This window comes from Achroia grisella, unplaced genomic scaffold (assembly GCF_030625045.1).
Source record: "Achroia grisella isolate CSIRO2021 unplaced genomic scaffold, CSIRO_AGI_Agris_v1 utg109, whole genome shotgun sequence".
Classification (NCBI taxonomy): Eukaryota; Metazoa; Arthropoda; class Insecta; order Lepidoptera; family Pyralidae; genus Achroia; species Achroia grisella.
The window spans coordinates 4,986,059-5,010,480 of NW_026712573.1; the positions used below are offsets into that span (position 1 = coordinate 4,986,059).

The window sequence follows — 24,422 nt, forward strand, 5'->3', positions numbered from 1 at the left end:
TTTCACTTATACCTGCCAGCGTATACGTAACTGTAGGCAGGGGCACCATACTACCATCTTACTAATATTATAGACCCGAAAGTTTGAGAGTATGGATGGATACATGAATAAACAGATATTTGTTACTCTTCCAAGCAAAAAGTACTGAATGGATTTTAATTAAACTTTTCAATAATATAAATCATTAGAATAACACATAGGCTTTAACACTAAAAAAAACCGTGGGCACGAAAACCCGTCCATCGCTCTGTCAAAGAACCGGTTACTTAATCATGACCATTGCAGACAAAGTCGCGTGTACAAAACAGTTTTTCTACATTGACTGCGTCAAACATTTCAGGCATTTATTGGGATTGCATAAGTAAGTAGGTACCTACATGCAAATGTATTTATTGAATTACATTTAGCGCTTGATGATAATTAATTAATATGTTTTCAATACGTTTATTGTAATATCAACCTTTTTACATTGAATATAAGATTCAGTTTGATCAGGTGCTTGTTATGTGACATAGTTGCCAATAATCCTTAATTAAAACTGATTCAAAACGATAGGTTTGTTTCATCAGTTTGAACCAGTCATTGAACTGTTAAATACATACCTAATTGGAAAGTAGTAATTTTTATCTTAATTCAATTGAAATCATTACTGTATGACCTAATACAGGCTATTTTTATAACTATAAGAATGGGATTAGATGGAATATGTCTGTACACGACTATATAAAGTCTATATATTTTTTGGACTAAAATTTATGTTTATGATGCAGCATTAAAGAATACATACAATCTTAAATTCTACCACCAAACACAATGTTTTAATAAGGATATTAATTTATACAACAAAACAACGTTTCTATAGTTGTTTCAAACTACAGAATCTGGTAATATATGTATATATATACCTATACTTACCTATCTATCTCCGGAGGTTTAGTCAGAATTATAAATTGACGCACTGTTTTTTCTCATTCGAACTCACGGCCTTCGTGGTCTGGGTAGTAAACCACTAGACCACGACGCTGTCGCCCTTCAACTGTGCAAATCGCACGACATATAACGGACAAAGTTTTAGACTCTGGACCCCTGTGGGGCCGATAAAAATAGACGTTACCCTACGTACCAGTTTTTTTTATTATTACTCAAGTTTATAATAATAGACTCAACATCTCTAATGTCAATTGCAGAGAAATAAAATCAAGAGGGAACACGAGATTACGTAAAACGGAAGTAGAAGCGATTGTTCTATGAATATTAATAATTATTTGCAATTTTTTATACAACCAACCAAAGTCATAAATCATTTATTCATGTAGGACATTTTAGCCGCTTATGAACGTCAAATTTTTATATTATAAAATTTCCCTGCCGTCCAGTTTAGTATACAGATTCAATTGAGAAGAACTGGCAATAAACTCAATAGAATTTCTTATTTTTTTTTTAATAACCCAGTTTATTTACAAACTTATATATGTGTCTATGTCTAATATTAAATGAAAATCTCGTGCACGACAACTACTGCCATGCACGCTCGTCATTCAAGTAATCGTTTAGTGATTAATAGCTTTGGTCAGTAAATATAATGTGATGTTTTGAATTTAAGATCAAAATACCTTAAATAAATAATAGATAACTTCAAAAATAAGAGGTCTTAGATTCCACAATTTTTTTATGCGTGTTATCACAGAACTTATGGAAGAATCGATTTTGTTGATAATGATTCGATGATAACCGCTACGACAATATCATACGCTGGTGGTCACTATATTCTCCCTAATTGAATTTCAAAATGAATCTGTATTTTTGTAATCATGTACATGTGTCGTTTGAAAATAATAAGAGCCCAGTTTCTTGTCTGTTCTTCTTAGCTCGAAAGCACTGCGAACTGAAGGTAGATTTTATATATCATAAGAGTCTATAATAGATCTACATGAATACATATTTTGATTTGATTTACTCATTTTTTATATAAAAAAGCCGGTGCTTCTTAAGTGATTTGGTCAATATCTAACTCGTAGTTATAGATTAGAATTAATTATTTTCGTGGTTTGAAAACGGTTAGTACGTTTTTAAGTAATGCTCATAAAGGCATAACAAAATATTTAATTGTGTCAATTTATTATTTATCAAAGCCGAAATGTTCTTAATGAGTGACTGATAAAGTTATCATTTTCAAAGTTTCTACTTCGTTATATTGAACCTTGGGAATCTACGTAATGATAAAATCCTAATGAGTATGTGAATAATCATTATTTTTCTAATTTATTTAAAAATACACCCTTACTAATTTAATGGCATCAGTGGTGGACAGGTAAACACGCTGAATTACTGCCGCTGGTCGTGGGTTTAATTCTCGAATGCTGCAAACATTTCACATTTATGAATTTCATCTCTTTTAGGTATACTACGATTGTGATTTGAACCTCCTACACCTATTTTAACTATTAATTCAAATTTTTTTAAAGAATTAAAATAGCTCGAAAGAAAATAATAGAAGGACGTCCCATAGGTTACAACGATAGATCGGTTTTAAAAACTCAATGACAGGGTCCTCATTGAATCAGAAAATAGTAAAGGTCAAAATTGAGCTTGTCATACCTTTCACATTTCAAAATGAAGGTGTTATCGTTTTTTTTAAGAGTGCATCGAGAGTTTGCTGTGCATTATGAACTGTGAATCTAGAAGGCTTTCGATCAAGCAATAACTTTTTCGTCCGATGAATCTGTAATGTCCAGCTATGACCAACAGCAATGTAATAGTTCAGTGACTCTCAACAGGAGAAAAATAGTTAAAAATAAAAAAGTAACTATAGTTATTAGTCCCTACTAAATAGATGGGGGGAAATGGGATTGTTAGTATTGTGGACTGATGATCTTATTGCTAGCAATGTACCATGTTATTTTATTTTGACCTCCAGTTTCACCCTGGAAACTATCGTGATAAATTCTTGGTGAATTTGTCACGATGAGCTAACTGGCCTGTCCTCATGCTCATCTTATCATCCTCCACTGGTGTCCTGCCAGCGTAAACCGTTAGCGCAGGCCGGTCCACCATTCCATTATCGTCCATAGAAAAAACTAAAAAGATTGAGAACCACTGACTGACACACAAGTAATACTTAGATATTTCATCTATAACCAACCGCTAAACAAATTGTATAGGGTTATTGTCTCTATGACTTTGAAACTGTAATATTGTAGGTACCTGTTTGTTCAAACCATATATTTGAATGAAATAATCGTGCTGTATAAATATCATACCAATCCCTGAGTTATTCGAATTGTTTAACCGACTGCGAAGGTGAATATCTCGGGTTGTTGGCCTCATGACATTTTTACCAGTGGTATTAGGTTCAATCAAAAGTAAAACTTTAAGCAATCCATCAAACATACGAATGTCAACGTAGACATATCTGAACATGAAGAAAAATAGGTAATTATTCGTAATGAGTATACAATATATTATATCTCAGGACAATTCACACAGCGCTATCTAGTTACAAACTAAGCTGACGTTGTATTATCGGTGCTAGACAACTGATAGATATATTTAGATAATTTTTTTTAAATACCCAGACCGATACAAACAATTATACTCACGTATACAAATGTTTGCATTGTGCGAGCAAGTGAACTTGGTACCATTGGAAGAAAAGCATCATGCTCAACCGCTAGATCACTAAGGCCGAAATGTCCCATATAATAATTATATTTAGTATTTTGTTAAATTTACTAAATTTAAGGTTAAAATTCAACCAAAGAAGTCGTTGAGCGAACTCAGTCTTATTTTAGAAACTTACGTAACCTAGCATATTAAGAATGCATGAAATACTAGTACCCTAAGATCAGGTAAACAAATTAAAGCAGTAGATACAGTTTATTTGCATTATGATACCAAACATACAAACATGACAGCCATGAATGAATACTGCCTAAATAACAATGATACAGAGATCCGATCTACAGATAAAATAAACCTAGATGTAGATACTCAGGCGGTAATGAAAGAGATCCTTTGAAGAACCAATTAGATATATATATATATATATATTATTGGGTTGTTTAGGCTATTGCCAGGTGCCTGGACCTATAGCACTGCGACCTACATAGATCTATTGTGCTCGCCCTTTTTCAGAGTACGCTACTAGACCCGTTAAGGACAAGAATTGAAGGATATTCTTAGGTGCAATAGTTTTTATCTCCTCAGGATAGAGGATAAACTTTCCAAAGGAGATATTACGTTTATGCATAAATGGGCTACAACCATATAGGATATGTAGTGACGTTTCCTCTTTAGTTTGGCAAAAAAATGCAGATTATTGTTGTGCACAGCCCTAGGTTTGCCATATGTTTGTTCAATTTGCAGTCCTGTGAAGATCTTAGTCGTCATGCATATGTTGTTTTTGCTCAATAGCAATGGTCTATTCGAGTATTTGTTGGAATAGCTTAATATGATTTCTGTCACATCTGATGGCATTTGAATACGATTAGATTAATTTAATGTGACTGTACTTGGCCTACTCTTGAAGAGCTTTTATGACACTATTGTATGAATTAACTGTATACAGGTACAAAGTAAGTAATGAAACGAAACGTTGCACTTCGAAGGAATAAGGTCTCATCCGTATTTTGTAATTTCACTACCAAATCTCAGCCTTCAAACCAAGCTTACTGACAAAGCTAGTTGCTTGGCGACTAAAACACTTTAAGAATTGCCTAATCAAAGTGGTCTCGGATAGTGCGGTTTCAGAGGAGCTTCCTCCCGCGTACACTTAGATCGTGGAATTAACTACCTGCTGAGGTTTTCTCACGAGCATGGGGTTTTTCAAGAAGGATATATATATTAAGATTTTCTTAAGGGTTGTCAACGCCCACGTAACACTCCTGGTGTTTCATTTACCGTAGGCGTCTTTAGCCTACGATAACCATTTACCATCAGATGGGTCGTATGCTTGTTTGCTACTATAGTACTATATAAAAAACTACAAAGACACCTACGCAGACTATTTTGTACAAAGGTAAGTTAAAATAGGCACTTTGTAAAAAAATCTACTTACGATAAAAATAAAAATACCAACTGCTGAAAACAGACCGAACCTACCAGGATAACATATATATTGGGGTGGTTATGCAATCAAGGTTAAGTTTCGAAACTGGTGGGGAATTGTGCGTCACACACAACAAGGTTTCTGGTACTTTCGTCGCGCGCAATTAGACAGGTAGCTGGGAGAACAGAAGCCTATTAAAAGCTATAAATAAAACTCCATTTAAATATCTAAGCGCGCCGTCACACAGTTCCCGCATTCTGTTTGGGGTACTATTACGAAATACAAAATTCAAAGTTTTTATTGAAATCCCGTCACCGTCACAATGTATTTAACCATTTTTTATGAAACCTTGGTGAGTTTACATTAGAAAAGAAGGTACTATTTGGCAAATTAATATAAAATATTCCATGTAACGCAAAAGAAATCTTGGAAAGAAAGCTAGTAAAGCTTGCTGTAATGTATAACTAATACTAATTTTATAAACGCTAAAGTTTGTGAGTATGGATAGATGGATGTTTGTTACTCTTACACGCAAAAACTACGCGACAGATTTTGATGTAACTTTAGTCATGTATAAATAATTTAAAAAGATATGTAAATTGGGCCAAATATAATGACAAATATCAAGTAAGTGTGATGCAGACGAAGGGTCGGCTAGTATATAAATAATGATAACGAACATAGTAATATTTAATAATAACTTATTAGGTAATATCTCAAGCAAATTAATACAAGGATAATTAATTTATGTTCCCATAATTTAATTATTAAGAAAAGGCAACTTTAATTTATATTGCTTTCAATTAAACCATCAGCGTCTTAGATCATAAATAAATTATATGTAAATGCAATGTAACCACAATTAAGGTAATATAAGTAAAAAGTAAAAGTTTATATTAATAAATCAACTAACTTTATTATTAAACAAACTTATAACCCACAAGAATATCTACAAAATAATATCATTTGTGATACTGCACTAACAGCCGTGACGAACATTGCAAACAAAAAGCTCTTGTCGCGTCATGATCGCCTGGTAAAATTGCGCATGGCGGGCGCGCCGCGCGCCTACACCGGACCAACTCTGTGGCTCCCGCGGCGCGACCCGCGCCCACACACCCACACATGTGCATTGATTGTACAATGTGAGGAGTCAGCCTCACAAACCGGTATTATTGCTACTCGTCCTGGCATCTTCAATGATGATATTACTGATGGTGATGGTTACAGCTTAATTAAAGCAGTGGTTAATTAATAATTCTCATTTGAATAGTAAAATGTAGCTTAGTGACTGTATGTATGCACTATAATACACTTGTAATAAATAACTCAATAAAATTACAAGTCTATCGATTTTAATCGGTTATTATTGACAATTCTTAGTAACTGTGTTACATAACAAAGCCACGTGTACAAGAGAATACAAGATATTAAACGAAGATTATTTCAGACCGTAGAGAGAGAAAGAGACTTTTTATATAACTGGAATGGCAAGCGAGTTGGCCTATTGTTAAGTGGTAACAGTCGCTTATACTATACAGTATCAGATATCAATGAGTACCACACTTATCAATTATGTGACGGTCACGTTGCATGCGGGAGGGTATCAGGGGAGTTATATATGATGTCCATGGTAAATTAAAATGCTTTGCTATTTTGGAAGACTAAGATGTCATGACTCGAAAGAGATGAAATTACATAGTACACTCTGTAATTTCAAACAGAAACACATCTTACCAAACAAGCTACATGGCGACTAAATTAGGTAAGACATAAATATCCACGAAGACGACTTTGTGCAAAGTCAACCTCATAAATAACAATCTCTTTTTCAAGCTTGTTTCCGCCACATTTCCTTATCATCTCCATATATAAAAAAAACAATGAAAAATAAGGAATCACGAATAACTGAAATAAATAGCAGAAATCTAGCGAAAAATGTTCGCAAACGGACAAAGGCGTTACGTGTATAAATTGAAATATTCAATGTGACGTGGCGAATGATAGGGCCGCGCAGCTGGCGCAGTGGAGTGAGGCTTGGGGGTCTCTGGGCCTGACAGTGATAAGCATGAGGCGGCCAGGGGTGCGGCCGAGGGGGTGGGTGAGGTGGCACCGCTCGTTCGGCACCGCCACGTGACAACATCGTCACGCGGCGCGAACACTTCCGACCGCAGTCGAACGATGCAATACGAAGTCTCAAATATTTATTCTTAGGATGTTGTTGGGATGAGGTGGATTGCAACATAGGAAGTCCTAATTGAAACGCGATATTAATTTATTAGCTAAATGACCAGCCCTGGCATTCTACCCGCTGTATTATAGGGATCACGGTTTTTTTAAAAAAAGTATAATATTTTATTAATAATATTAAAGAAGGTATAAATTTCAATTTATCTATAATTCAAACAGTTACATAAAATCAAGTACTCTTTATACATTTTATTAAATACATATTGAATGGAATTACAGCTTCATAAGCATGTCATCTTAGCACTCTGGAATGAAAACGTGATGTCGTTGGTGCTGTTCGTGTATATAAGTGTAAAAGATACAAATTAACCAAAACTGAAGCATAATTATGCATGTAGAAACCTGATTTCTAGTCTATAACTATTATTATTAACTACAATTGCTTCATGATCGACCCGTATGTTCGGCTTTACCCAACTTCTGGCCCAGGGGGGTATTTTTCAAAAGTAAATGCAACATGTACAATATTCTGGGGAGGCGACAGCTGCCCTCCCCTTAGTACGCCCATGGATAGAACTACATGTTGTATATGTAGTGTAATAACTCTCAATACAATGCAATCCAATACGAAGGAGAAAATTAACAGAACATATACAAGTAAATTTGTCATAACTAGAGGAGGAGTAACATATCAGAATCAAATCACATTCAAATCAAAATTGCATATAATAGATAATCTATACATACATACAAAAAATGGGAGTGTGTGTTTGTAATATGGAAATAACCATTTTTTAGTAGACACATATGAATATAAATACAATACATACACTAAAATAAGATTTTTTACAATTTTTGTCTGTTGTCTATTTGTTCCGGCTAATCTCTGAAATGGCTGGACCGATTTTGACAGGACTTATTTTGACAGGTAGCTGATGTAATAAGGAGTAACTTAGACTACTTTTATTTTAGAAAAATAAAGTTAAATTCAACGCGGACGAAGTCGCGAGTACAGCTTCTACATAATATAAATGTTCATCGTATTCAAAATTATAGATGTTTATATATGTAGGATTTAAAAATATATTAAATTAAATAAATACTTATCCAGACATATTGTCTGGACACTTAATATTTCTTGGGATAGGCGTATTCAAATCAATGAAATCAAAATATTACAGACTCTTATAATATGTCAAATCTACCGTCAGTTCGGAGTGCTTTCAAGATGAGAAGAACCGACAAGAAACTCAGACGACTGACATAAATACATATAGACATTTTTTAAATAATTATACACATAGAAAACACCCAAACATTATTGATACAAACAGTCATACTCATGAATACAATTGTTTGCACCACACGAGGAAACGAACCCGCGACCATCGTAAGTAAAGCTGTGCGCTTAATCGGTAGACCACCGAGGCCGTCGAAATAAATCAACGTTATTCTAGAATGCACGCTAATATTTTCGAATTGATATCGATTCGATTGCGTCAATCGGGTGATTACGATTATTCATTAATACGTTAGGATGATATAATGATACACTTGTCACTAGCAGTGGCGGGCTGATTATGTAATAGTACCTATGACTAATATTATACAAACAACTGCAGAACAGAAATGAATTCTTTATTCATATACCTACCTACATTTAAGCACTTTTGAATTATCATTCCTATTTTTTTTAATTCACTAATTCATTTCGAAATCTGTCTCATCATAGGAACGAACAAGAAACTTGAGTTTTACTCCTTTAAATAATGTAGTAAAAAAACTTTTGAACTTTTATTACTAAACTTTTGAATTATCATTACTTTATTTACTAAACTACACTATTTACTAAACTTTTGAACTTTTACTACTAAACTTTTGAATTATCATTACTTATTTTTTTAATCTGCTTATTCATTCGGAAAGCTGTCTCAACACAAGAAGAACGCGAAAGAATCTTGCGCGTTACTCTTTTTAAGAATTTGGATGTAACTTTACATTTTTAAGAAAATTCTTAATTCAAATAAACTTACTTTTAATTACTTTTGAATAATAATTACTATTTGTTTTAATTCTCTTATTTATTTCGTAATCTGTATCATCACAGGATCGATCAAGAAACTTGAGTTTTACTCTTTTAAAGAATTTAGTTGTAACTTTAATATTTTTAAGAAAAGTATTTATTTAAATAACTTACATTTAAGCACTTTTGAATTATAATTACTTATTTTATTAATCTACTCATTCATTTAGAAATCTGTCTCATCACAAGAACGAAACAGAAACTTGAGTTTTGCTTTTTTAAATAATTAAGTTGTAGCTTTACATTTTTAAGATTTTTTTTTATTCACATAAACTTACATTTAAGCACTATTGAATTATCATTACTTATTTTTTTTATCTACTCATTCATTCGGAAAGCTTTTTTAAATTGAAATGCAATGATGAAAATAGTCAAGTCCGTTCTCTTGTTACAACCTTCACGTCAGATTTCATTAGGATTGATTTAGCCATAAACTCGCAAAACAGTAACAAACAAACATACGTACTTTCTCATTTCGTAGAAATGAAAACTCACATTAAACTTTACTATTGTTAGCAAAAAACGTGTAATTTTATTGTACAAGTCAACTCCAGATGAACACGTAAACTATTTGGTGTTTATAATTCAAAACGAACTGTATTATTAATCGCATAGAGTCTGTTTAAGAAAAAACAAGATGTAATATGATGATTCGCACCGTATCACTAGCTAATCGAGTTGGCGAGAGTGAAACAAAGAGGGACGATAAGATAGTAGTTGTATAAACAAATGATTACGATGACGATGAGCATAAAGAAGTTATGATGTCCATACTGGACTGTAGGAAAGAATCTACTAATAGTATAATAATAATAATTAGTGGTCGAAATTCGACCATAATTAATTTAAACTAGCTATACACACGTGGAAATTAACTTTATTTTTCTAAAATAAAAGTAGGCAAAGTTACTCCTTATTACATCAGCTGCCAAAAAAAGTCCCGTCAAAATCAGTCTAGCCATTTCAGAGATTAGCCGCAACAAACAGACAGACAGACAAAAATTGTAAAAAATGTTATTTTGGTGTATGTACCACATTTATATTCATATGCATGTAGTAAAAAACGGTTATATCAATATTACAAACAGACACTCCAATTTTATTTATATATATAAATTATAAGTTATTAAGAACATTATTAAGGTTCTATTGCCAAAGACTAAATAAATAAACTAAGGCACCGGCAGCCGCTCAGGCAATAAACAAAAGAGTATATACTCTTTTGTTTATGCGTAGATGTGTCAAACACATCGTCGTGTATGTAATGTTCTTTTTTTATATTGTACTATATTAATGTATTTTTGTGCATAATAAAAAAAATGTTAGCATTTTGCACATCTACTCTATATAAACTATAAGTAGGTAATTTTCATACTAAACCGTTTGCGCGATTTTCGTAAAAAGGACTACAAAGTTTCTGTTTCACAGTATAGTAATATATAAATATAATAATAATAACAAAGGATAATATAGTAATTATTTAGGCGTATTATTATTTAGGCTTATTACATGCCCATACTAAGAACAAATCTTTACTTATCAACTTCTCCGATTCTAGCGATATTTTCAGACTTGAATATATTGTCAAATTAGACAGCGCAAATAAACCAGGTACCTTGAAATTACTCAAGGTAATCTGGGTCTGAAATTATACTTAAACACATTTTGTTTAACATACAGACTGTGTTAGATGAAACGGTGTAAGCTGTTAATCTTGTAAAAGCAGAAATTCCATAGTTACGCAAGCGACTGAGACAGCCTACAGTCCAGGTAGACATTCATTATTAAATTACTCACTATACCTACACATACTAGTTTCATATATAAGCAGGGCATTATTATAATAAATGTAATAATATCTAGTACATGTGACAATAATGGTTACCTACTTATACAAAACCATGACAAAGATATTTTAAAGATACTAAATATGACCGTGGATAGATATAAAGGCACGGGACGTGTGAAGTTGGATCGATTGTGGAAAGATGAAAAGGAGAATAAGCTAAGGTTTTGGCCAATGGAATCAGATGAAAAAGGAAACAAAGGTACTACTGACCTCAATGTGTAAAACAAAAATAATGTTACACTGACTACAGGTACACAATGTATTTTTGATGAACTTTGGTAAAAAGAATTTAAAGCTGCTAAAAACAGAAAATTGTCTAACGTCAATCTAAACTCATAGGGCTAAGAAGCACGAATTAATGAGTATGATTTTTTGAATTGCTATTTCTTACTTGTATATTATACATGTACTAAAAATGTATTTAAATATTTCTATCAGTTGTCTAGTATCCATAACAGCTCTACTTAGCTTAGGACAGTAGACGCTGTTACTAATACCGTAAAAAAAAATTTACCATCTTTTTTATGTTATGCTTATGACGGTGACACAGTGTTCATATCTGAGTTTCCGAGACGTGTGTTGTATATTACACGACCTTGCAGAGTGAACCGCCTTGAAGATTACAAGCACGCGTGTGTCAGCCCTAAAGGTTGTGTCGACGCAATGTCCTCTTGTTTTCCTGTTTGCTATGCACGTTGAATTACTTGTCAATTGGAATTGTTTATTCATTCACTGACGTATATTGAACAATAAGTTCTGTAAATATCATATCAGCCGTTGTATACGCACAAATACTAAATATTGTTTTTTTAAACAGCAATGTTTTTGCTACAAAGTTTAAAAAGTATTGTCTGGCACAGAATGTTTGAATTGCATTTATTATTCTTGGATTTTTCCTGACAAACAATGGAAGTTGCATAATAGACGAAAGGCCTGCATTAGCGTTGGTTTAAATTTGTAAAAATATGACGAGGTCAGATAATTCAAGCAAGGACGCACGTTGCACTTGTATCTAAAAACCCTATGATTATCTAATAATGTAACGTGATTTTAGGATTTTTTCCAAGTCATTATATATTTAGAGGTGTATTAAAAATATAATAAAGATTTCTCGGAAATCAATAAAGTAAACCATGAGGGAGATATCTACCATATTCTTATAAAATGTTACTCATTCCTTTGCAGTAATTCAGACTTTTCACAAGAAAAGTGTTAAAAGTTCAACTTACCTAAATACTCTCTAATCCACTTCTTTTTAGGTGGGGCCCTTGAAATCTTGTCATCCTTGACTTCGTCTTTGACCTGGCTTTGCCGAAATGTCGAAGTGCTCGGCATTTCGGTCTCAGGTACGCGGGGCGCAGGTACGAAAGAAGTGATTATTTTCTGTGGCGGAAATCCATAGCCACTCAAGGAAGAGCCGTTAGCGGGAAATTGTTTATAAGTTCTCAGCGTTATCGGGATCTGTTCGACAATACTACCAAATTCTGTTTCCCTTGTATTGATAGCAATGGTGTGTAGCGTTTCAGGGTAATATTCGCTAGGGGATCCCATAGCGCCAAAGTATTCAGGCTCCGCGCGTTGTCTCCGGCAGCTGGCAGTACCCAGATTTATTCGGGTGGTTTCCATTAGTATACCCATTCTATGATGGGACACAACAATTGTTAACTGTTAGTCCTCATTGTTACAATCTCACTTGCGTCCTATAAGTTATTTTCATAACTTATTTTTAACTACAACAGTTCACACGTCACTTTTAGATTATTCAGTTATTCATATTGACAGCAATTTTTACTGTTTAAAACCAATTAGAAATTTACATTGCGTTTGCGACGTCCAAACTATTGGAAATAATCTTGAATAAGTGTCCGCAATATGTAAGTACTTTAAAGTAACCTGATTAACTAATAAATAATTATTAATAAAATGTTGAACATTATTAAGCTGGTAATATTATTCATTAGAAAGAGGCTACAGATAACGATCAATAACGATAACTATGATGAAATAAAATACCAACAATATAAGCATGAAATATGACGATCAGCGACCAATGAACTTACGAGTGTTCGCAAAACTGATAAATGATTAGTTGAAACATAAAGTAAAATTAAAGATAAAGTAATAAGTGAAATCAATAAGATAGTCTCAGTTGCTACCTACGCACAACGATATTTGTGAGAGAGCAAATGTGTGTAAGCAAGGCAGAAGGTAACAGCACAAATGGGTAATATAAACTGAGCTAGGTATCCTGCTGTCGGCAATGGACGGAGAGGCACAGTTGCGTTGCGCGGTGCTCAACAAGTGAGGGGAGGACGAACGCATGGATAGCCCGCCGGCACGTGCACTCTGCGCCCCGCGCGCCCCCCTCCCCTTGCCACCCGCAATCACTGACAGTTAAAATCACCTCCTACTGCATCATGCCGTCCTAGTATCACGGCTTAACGAATTGGCAGACATAGTGGATTCAAACGAAGAAAAAAAAAGGAAATTTAAACAGTATCTACCTAGCATACATCCTAATTGAAAATAATAGAAATACCGGCTATAATATTAAAACTTGCAGGAACATAAAAGAACTTAATGAAGTTATAATGATGAAATATGAGTTAGATCTTAGAGCACGAGAGAGAGAGGTTAGTTTCCTGTGTAAATTTTATTTATTACCAATAATATTCTTTTGTATTAGATACAGAACATGAATAAAAACAATGTTACATATCATAGAAATTTAAATATGCAGGTGTTACAGTATGCTCACTAATAAAATAAAGAAAAGCAATGTTATCGCTTATCGATTTTGTCAGCTTTGTAGTAACGGAGTTTACGAGTGTTTAGTAAGCGATGCTGATATCGTGCTAATAATCGTATAACAAACCAGTAGGTGTAACAACATTTGAAAACATTCTAGATAAACTAGGAGTTTGCTTTAAAAACAGAAACAAAAAAAAGTCAAGGAAACTAATAACTAAACGTAACGTGTAACGTAGAAAGTATATTGATCATCATTTCGGGATACAATCTAGAACAAATGTACGGTCGTACGTAAGCAAATATTCGTACGTATGCATTATATAAGTTAGTACGAACGACATGTGCCTATGTTTATATTATGTAATTGGCTACCTACAGCTCGAGCTGGAGTCATACAAACATAATGGTACGTAGCTTTGAACCATGTACTCTCAACACAATTCTATCATTGTTCGTAATGTGCAGCAATTATTCTTGTGATAGAAACAAGATTTTTCTACAATCGTGTTGTTTCAGATTCATTTTTGTAGAATCTCCCAATTTAATTCTTTGTTGCCATCTCGCTCTAATAGCTAAATATTGTTTCTACTATTGATTGTATGACATATCAATGCTAATGATGATTACCATGCGAGACTTGGAAAAAGGATGATTGAAAGTCAAGCTAAAAAGAAAGCATTTCAGTCAATATACCTATAGAGTTTCAAACAAAAACAAAAAGGGGATTAAATAATGTGGTTAATTAAAATAGGCATGTGTCAGCAGATTGTTGATACAAAAGAAATCTAACATTATTGCATTAGTAAACTTTAGCATTATTTTCATTGCGCAATGGCACACATACGGTCTCATTTAGTAAAGATTTTTTTAATTACTTAACAAGCCTGCCGTAAAATGTCAACGCTGAGAAATGTAAACTACTGAAATATTTAGTTTGATACAATTTGATGGTAATGAAATGTAGATAAAAAGAAGACGTTTGGTCATTTAGAAAGGATGTAAAAAGTATTACGAAAGATATATTGTCCAACAATATGTGCAGAAGGCTTTGGTCTACCAAATATGTGATGTGCTGAAAAAGAGCCAAGAGAAAAGTATCTCATAATCAGCTTGTATGAATATATCGATAAATGTGAACAAAGCGAAAGACATCTTTTTGAAGCGCACCATTTGGCGTTCCTTTGTTCCCGTCGCCCTAGAGCAGACACGATGAAAATATATGTATGTTCAGCAAACAAGCTGATAGACTACTGGAGCCCAATGACATTAACTGTCATAAATTGAAATCAATCTCAGATACAAATACCATAAACATTCAAAACAATATAATTAAATTAGATTACTACCAAAACCTAACAAAGGCCCCTTATGTAGCTCATTTTAATGATTACCTGGTCTAAAACCCAAAACACGAAAATTGACACAACAGATAACCTAAACTAGAAAGAGTTAATAAATATAATCAAAATTTGTAAATCAATTGAAAAAGAATAATAAATGTTAATGTCCTAAATAAAACCCGTAAAAAACACAAAAACAAAATTATATTTGACATAAAAGAGAAGTAAAATGTAATAAACAATCAACGTATTAAATTAATCGAATTTATTATACTAAGATAGGCACTGTAAGGTTACCTAGACTACATAGACCGATAGATGACTTAATGAAATAAATAAAAAATAATCATTTCTTTACCAATGCTCTGATTAAAAGCATGTATCATCATCATTACAAAATAATATTAAGATGAGTGATAACAAAATAGCAATTCCAAATATATTCCTACGTACCTATGTATTTCAGAACGTTGAAATGTATTTTACTTTTTCTGTCAATTAACCAATAGTTAGAAAATCTTAAGTCATCAAATTCATTATGAATTTCATGACATTTTTTATTTTCAGATTTCATGCCATTTTCTATAAAGTTATTCAAGAGAATCATTTTCGTTCACCCATGACGACAAATACAAAAGAACTCTGATTAAGTGTAGGGGTTATCGGATTTGAAGTGTCAGTGCGAGTTGTGCTACGATGGCACCGGGTAGCGGCTGAGCAATTATATGGAAAACAGCGAACGGGAGACATGGTGTGGCACTCGCTAATTACTCGGCTGCACCGGATCGCGACGTGCACGTGGGGCGCGGCGCGCAGGTGCCGCCGACCTCGCACTATCTCGTCTCGCCACTCGAGGCCGCGATGATAACGCACGCTATTTTCGACCATCGTCGTCAGCTCGACGGTAGTGACCGTCGCAAACGCAATCATAAAATTACCACAAATTCTCCCGAAACAGATAAAGTGCAGCCAGCGGATACACCTCGACGAAGTGACGCGGCGAGTACGATTCACGCGAGACTTCTCGATATCGGCATGTCGCGATAGTAAATGAGAAGCGACAGTCGAATTGCGGAGCCGACCGCCGTCGACACAATCCGCTCGACGACTGAGTGGCCGATGAGGTTCGCGGACGGACGGCACCGTCTCAGAGGAAGGCGGACGAGGCGGGAGGAGTGCGACCTCCGGAACCCAGCGCAGCCGATCGTCGCGAGTGAAACCGACGGCGGACGAAATTGCGAGGAGGGAAGCGTGAGGGGGGCGCGCACGCGGTCGAGCGCAACGCTCACCGCTGCACCGCTCTCAACACTTTACATAACGCTGCACGAACGATGTGCGTCGTACTCGACAACTCGCTCGCGCCGTCTGTAAAATGAGGTCGCCTCGGCGGCCGCGATGGGACACCCACAGAATTTAAAGAGGCAGCGATCGGTCGTAGGTGATGAAACGACTGCATTAGCACGCAGATGACGTGTTCCAAGAAGTTAGTCGGTCGCCGACGGAGTCACTGAACCTCGATGCCAACCAACAAGGTGAATGGAACACTGCAAGTATTGCAGCCGAAACTTCACAGTATGAAACGACAGGGCAGAAACCCACTAGAGACCGGACCGCGATGCTCCTTCAATTCGCACAGTACCAGTTAGCTTTCTAATAAAATGTATGTTTCAATGTCAAACAACTTGTCATTGAAAAGTAAAGAAATCTCAAAGCATTGTTTCGAGCTCTTTATTTCTTCTACGAAGATCCTAATAAAAAAATGTTTTTAACCTCGAAGTTTTTATACAGTAATAAATAAGTTACATTGCCTTACAATTCAGAAGATCAATTCAAGTCAATTTAATGGAAATAAAAAGTACATCAGAACGTAAACGAGGTAAACATTGTACATTACAGAAACGTTAAAGCTGTTGTACATTATGTCATGTTACTAATCCGCCTAATAGGATTTCTAAATGTGTCGAACTAGTACTCTGGCCTCCTACGCGTCGCCGCATTGCGCGACTGATACTGGCACGTGTTATCTCCGCTATATTATTATAAATTATAAATAATTGGCTTCATACAGATGAAGCTTACGCTACATATAGAATAACTACAGTAATACTTTTAAACCACAGGCCATTTACCCTTTCTAGGCTAAATTGGTGATAACATAAAAAAATCTGCTCGAATAAATTTTAAAGTATTTAGATTGTTGCAGCTATTCCTACATGGAAATTTTAAATAATACTGTAATACATTGTTATTATTATAATGTCAACTACATAGTATTTTCAAATAAATTTGTTTAATATGATATCCATTTCTTTAAACATTTTACCAACTAAACTGACTAGCAACGAGTTTTTAATTTTAAGGGTGGTAGCAAATAAGGCTTCTGTAACGAAGCCTTTGTTCAATATTGGAGACATCCAACATTACCAAAATCGGCAATTTCAGAACTCTTTATGGTTCATTTATAAAAAGAAACTAACAGTAGCAACGCCCAGTTACTGAAACTTGGAGGAATTAACTACAGACTATCGAACTTTATGCTCTTTAAAGCTACGAAACCTGTCAGGAAATGTAAACCTTAAGATATCTATATATTTTTATATGGTATATAAAATATAACAATGCAACTCGCGACAACTGGGAAAAATGGGGAGAGTTGGGTGAGTGTTATTGGAGTGCAACTCACAGGAGCACATAAGCGCGGTGGGTGCAGGTTCCGATATGGTGGCAGCTAGGGGACAGGTCGGGGTGGGAGTGGGGGAGGGGGGAGGGTGGCGCATGCGTGCGGCGGCTGACCTTGGTGCGGTGCAGCGTGCAGCCCGGGCTGCGCCCCGCGCCCCGGCCGGGGAACACCGCCGCACAAACACTTCCCATCGCTCCACGTCCTCTTGTAACCACACCTGCCGGTTACGCAGGTTGTTGCCGCCTAGCATCATGCCTAGATTCTGCTTCTCGAATGTGATTACTAGTTATCAGGACTGATTATGAAATTGGAATAAAAAACATTCTGAGTAGGATATCTAATCTTTATTCAGCTAGTAGATCTCGAAATGGAGGACTTATAATCACATCAAACTATTATTTAGCAGGTTCGCAACAAAAATATATAAATAAAAAACTAAATGAACTTTGCAGGACTAATTAATTCCGATACAATATTAATATCAAAAAGAAAATATTGAATAAATTCAAACAAATCATACGAGACGGGAAAAAAATAAATGATTTGATGTTTAATACATGTTGTGATGATAAAAAGTCAATCAATAATAAAACATTTAGCGACACGAGAATCCAAGTGGAAACATCGTCAGGGGGTCACGCCACCCACCGGATGTAGATATGGGCCGTCTGCGTTCTGCGAAAGCTACCTGATTAATAGACATTGTAACCAGAAAAATCTGAAATTGTATTGAATGGATTGGACTACCCTGAGGATAAGTTATCCTTTGATAGTATACAACTTTGGAACATTATAAAATTTGAACCTCTTTTAAAGAGTACAAGACCAAAATAACAAACTAAATGTTGCTAAAAATATACAAATTATTTGAGACTTTAGGCAATTGATTTTAAGTCCTATATTTGCTCGAAGTATGGAGTAACTGTTTAAAGTATCACATTACAATTTAGGTAAAGAATTAGTGATTTATTGGTAAAATCACGTATACGTTACGCAACTACAATAGATATTTCGTGCAAAACTCTTGCGACAATACCATTAACAGGCAGTTTTCAAAAAGCAAAGAATTCTAGTTCTTATACCAGAGAGTGTCAATATCATCAATTTGTGCATAAAATAAATCCACAACTACAGTTTATACTTTATAAATTGTAATTTGACGAATATAAAAGCACTTTCACTCAAAAAATGGAAAAAAATATTACAATAATTTGTTTTCATGAAGACTTTAGACAAGGCTCCGAAATAAATACATATTAAACTACCATAGAAAGTTAAATCCACTTATTTCTACTAGTACAGACTAATAGATATAACATTTAATAAACTGTCAGTCGTGAACTTAGAAGAATCTGTAGCTTTTTATTTATTGCATTATGAAACACAAATAATAAAAAGATCATTAAAGTACATCTGTCTATAGAACAGGTATTAGAACTAGAACAACATAATTTTCTTAACTAAAGTAAATCATAAAATAGTAGAGGAATAGAATAGAAAGGAAAGAACATAGAGGAAGACACTTTACCAATTCTATATATGTATAGGGATTAAATAATCGAGTTCATTGGAAATTTCAACAGCTAACGGGTCTATATAGTTACCGTTACATAACCTCCTAATACATAGGCAATACGTATCTAATGTGAAACATTTCTCTTCAATATCGCGCTGTCGACTCTTTATTTACAATTCTAATAGTATTTGTTCAGAAAACTTTCTGAAAATCAAGTTTATTAATGTATAAAATTTCATGTTTTTCAACGTGATCTTACCAAGTGTGAATAATAATTGGTTTCGATTCCGTTACCCAGAGCCTTATGAGGGGATACTGCAAGTCTACAATGTCTGTCCTTATCAGAAAAAAAACGTAAAAAATAATTTCTTCGTGTTAATTAAAAGTCCCTATAACAAGACAAGACCACCAAGTACAAGTACTTGCAGTACATTGGTATTTAATATAAAAGAGGTAATTCGAAATGTGTTGACTAAAGTTTTTCTTGTATACTGCATTTCGATCTAACCATAATGACCCATTGAGGGTCCAATGCAGAGCAAGGGTCTCTCCCAAGAGTATGACCTATAACTATTTCACGCTTTCGAAAAGGTTTTTCGATCTCCTTCTGTAGAGTTTAGAGTTTTTAATATGATATTACTAAATTCTGAATAAAGATGGAACATTCTAACATTTCCAGACTTTAGTATAAACGTTCATACATTGCAATAGATGATGTAACATCGATTGAAGGTAAGAAGTTGTAAAACTAAATCTAATTAATATTAATTAACATCTAAGTATATTTTTTTTTGTCCAACGCTAAAACCAGTAGCTGGTATAATCGTTACTAATGGGCAAATCGTTTCTCGTACGCGCCGCCATCGCCTGTGAGCCAGTAAGCTTGCTCGCCTGACCGCCCGACCGACCGGCCGCCGCTAAAACGATGTCTCCGGAGGTTCAATATACTACAAGCGTGTATACACGTCCTCACCGACCAGTCGCAGATGGCGAGGTCACACGATCCCTTTCACCATTCTGAATGCCCGGTACCGTCGCCGCGACCTTACTTACAAGCCTTGATGATACGATTGTTTACCGCACCTAATAGCCCCGCAGTATTTTGACGGCTTCTTGTAATTAGAAACTTGTATCAAATGAGTTGAGCTATGATTTATAATAGTTGATGAAACAATTTACTTTATTCATAATAGGCATGTAATTTAAACAATGACATAGTTTTATTACTGTCGTTAAAATTTTAGGTGCAGATACTAGATTTCGAAGGATTAATTACATTCCTGCCATACAAGTGGCTAGAGCTAAGAAAACGGAGACTACACATTGTTGTGATGCAAGATTCGAGCCAGTAAACACAGCGGAATTACTTGTTTACCACCTACATGCAACGTTTTAAGATTTTATTGCAAAGAACCTTGTGTATTTAGTTTTAAAGTTGAGGAACATTTAAACAACAATTTTCATAAAATTCATTAGTCTAGATTGAAAACTTTTTAATGTATTTTCTCACTTTCTAGAGTAGCTTTTTTACCATAAATATATGCGTCTGATTGTATTTTTTCAAGTAATTGAAAAGTTGCCCTAATGACAAATGCAATAGAAAATAAAATCCTTCATTGCTTTAAATTTACTAAGTGACTCATTTTGAAGTAAACCGGATTCAAGCATTACTAATATTTATTGCAAAACATTCAAAACTTACGAAGAATAAGAATTATCTGACTTCTGGAACAAGCAACAAAATAAATCTCATTTATGGTCTTTCACCATAAAGATCAAATTTGAAATGCTAAAGCTGCTATTATTTTAGTTGTAGTCTATTATCGAATTCAAACACAGACAAATTCAGTAAACTTACTATGAAATAATGATAAAATCGTTTGAAAGGAATTATGTGTTCATCATTTTGAGAAAACAAAATCAAGGATTCAATACTAGTAGTAATTCCTCGTTCAATAATAATGTGGACAAAAACATAGCTATGGCCTCTACATTTTTTACAGTTTCTCGTTGATGTAACGCCTAAATGATTTATCAATAATGTAGTCACGTTTCGGTACATACTGTAGGAAAGTTGGTCAGCCACGCCATTAGAGGCAACAGTGAGTGGTCACAAAGATAAGGGTCGTGTAAAACGATAACACAAGTTAATGCCAGACGAACCTCGTCCTTGAATCGAAATGCATTAAACGTCCCTCCTACAGCGACAATATTTATAACTTATCCAGTAAACTGTGGTGTAGTGATTTGAGGTCAATTTCTATCAATTTACTTATTATTCTTATCAGAATAAAACACAAATTTAGTAGCGACATGTATAAGTACAGATATTTTTAATGGATTGGGTCGTAATCTTTATTTTTATCATTATACATATATATAGTGCCGAAGTAGTTGTTTGAGCTTAAGAACTATTTAATGAATTTTATAGCCAAAGAGCAGGTACTCTATTCCCTGATCGTCACTTCATGAATACATTATATACCTCAGTTAACAATACTGCGAATAGACCAATCATAGTTTTTGTAATGCAAAATGAGACATTCGTGTTATCGAGTGGAGCGTAGGCACTAAACAATAGCTTAGCAAGTGAGGCACGCACGACCGTTACGCAATGGTGCCTTGTGCTAGTTTTTCTTGTGGTAAACAAATTTGAAAATCCATGTACTTCTAGATTTCGAAGGATGTATACTATATAAATTCAATTACTATATTATATTGGTTCAAACGAAGCGCATTATCCGTGCCTCGCGATGCGTGTGCACATGTACCCCACCCCGCGCCCGCTGCGTCACCTCTCCCCCCTGCCCCCGTCGCCCCGCGCCCACCGGCACACGCTTCGATCAGCTGACCGAACTCTAGAGCGCCCCCTGCCTGCCTGCCTCGTCCAAATCATGCGTCATACTTAATGTTGACTAACACGCTCCACGTACACACCGCGGTTGAACCGTTTACCTGCCACCCACTCGCGCTAGAAAAATACTCGACACGAGGATTAGCTAATACGTAATACTGTTGTTTTCTGTGTCTACTTTTGTATCAACTCTCTCAATGCAAGTAAACCAGTATAATTTACGTCGCCGGCTAGGATTCTAGGCGTGGGATAGATTATGCATGAAAAGTGCGTCGTGGCCAGCGGTAAGTTTCAGGCTTCCTTTGTTTACGTGGGGCGAGGCCGGCGGCGCGGTGCGCGGGGGGCGGGGCGCGGCTGCGTGCTGTTCAAGGTCAAGAGCGTCGGGCGTCGGCTCGCTGCACCGCCGCGCCGGCGACTGGACGCTCGCGAATCGGCGCACGCCCAGGAACCGGTTTCACTCGTGACGTGGGCTGGCGAGAGCGGCAAACACTAGGCCGGGCGGCGGCCGCCGGCCCCGGTCGGGTACGGACATGGAACTCCACTTACCGGCCTGGAGGCGCCGCTCCTGTAGCTCGATGAAGCGCGCCGCTTCTAGGAGCGTGTTTGCGGTATCGAGGAGGCTCATGTCGGGAAGCGGCACAGCCGCGCGCAGTACGAGCGCGCCCGCTGTCACGCCGCGACTGACCACGCGCGTCGCGCGCCGCTCACGTGGCCGCCGTCACTATCGCCCAATGAGGAAACAGCGCGCGGGTCACGTGACCGGCGGCGTCCGCCAATCAGAGCGCGAGTTGCGGCGACGTAGCATGGGGCGTGCGCGATCGATGCCATTGCAGCGGCCAGCGATCGAATGCACGCGCCCCCGCCCGCGGCCCGGTGACGCGGCAAGCGGCACGCTCTACACACGCGTGCCAATCGAAATGCGGTCGGGATGGTGCAATTTCAACTCTATTGTTAAAACGTTATGATTTACAAGTGGTGCAATAGAAAACATTGTTGAACTCTCGCTTTGTTTATCTAATGTTTTTCCTATTTGAGATATTGACGTGGTGTACAATTAGTAAAAATTACGATGTGCTTGTTTAGTGAAATTAGGTAACAGGGTAATGTGAGCGGCGAGTGCGTGGTACGTCGTGCGGCAGCAAGTGTCAGCCGCGCACGTGGTCGGTGGGTGCCGCCAGACTTTCACTTCCTCGCTCCACAGCCTCACGCACACTTGGCCGCACGTTCCACACAATTTTCCCGAGCCGTATCATTTTTACATTAACACTAGCTGACCCGCGCAACTTCGTCTGCATCCCACTTGACATTTATCATTATATTTTACAAAATATCTTTTTAAATTATAGCCTATGTGTTATTCTGATGTATAAACTATAATACTGTAATCTTTCATCAAAATCCGTTCTGTAGTTTTTGTGTGAAAGAGTGACAAACATCCACACTCACAAATTTTCGCGTTTATAATATTAATAATAATAAGATCATACTTCAGAATAATTATAATTAGTCAATATTTCTAGAATGTATTTAATCATTTCTATTTATTGACTTTATAAAGTTAGCGTTTCACTTGTGTTTGTTTACAAAACTTAGTTCATTGCGTCCCGTAACTTTAACCTAACGACGCACTGAGTGGTCTATTGTTAATCTAAATTCTCTTATAACAAGTATTTTATTTCAAAACTTATTTCTTACTTTAATATACATTTATAAGCGACGTATTTCGCAAGATACTAAAGTTATGGGCTAACAAGACGATTCGTACTAAATTCAATTCGTATCAAGAATATATTTTGCATGGTAAAATACCCAAATCACATAATATAAAAATTTCACAGAACTCTACTAATTGTAATACTCTTTAAAAATTAATAATTAGCAATATCTGTACAAATAAAAAAAATTGAAGTGTTTGTAATTTCAAATTAAAAGCTTTTCACTAAATGCATATGAAAGTGTATAACGGTAATTACTTACATAAAAAAAATTGTCCGTCTGTTTGTTCTTGTTAATTGTTCAGACGGCTGGACAAATTTTGACAGGTCTTTCACTCGCAAATAGCTAATGTTTTAAAGAGTAACCTAGGCCACTTATTTTAGGAATTTTATTGAT

At 35.7% G+C, this 24,422-nt stretch overlaps 1 protein-coding gene across 6 annotated transcripts in view; it reads right to left on the reverse strand.

Moving 5' to 3' along the window:
• Positions 1–23,755, reverse strand: part of LOC131846792 (max-binding protein MNT-like) — a 37,152-nt gene extending 13,397 nt beyond the window's left edge. For 3 of the 6 annotated variants that reach the window (XM_059196228.1, XM_059196220.1, XM_059196196.1), the window contains exons 1-2: positions 16,199–16,387; positions 12,399–12,960 (exon numbers count right to left, since the gene is read on the reverse strand). In XM_059196228.1, coding sequence (XP_059052211.1) covers positions 12,399–12,807 — 409 coding nt within the window. In that variant the 5' untranslated portion in view covers positions 12,808–12,960; positions 16,199–16,387. Of the gene's footprint in view, positions 1–12,398; positions 13,008–16,198; positions 16,388–22,856 lie in introns of those variants that run through there. The other 3 variants (XM_059196213.1, XM_059196205.1, XM_059196236.1) reach the window with 3 other exon arrangements.
• Positions 23,756–24,422: the final 667 nt, after the last annotated feature.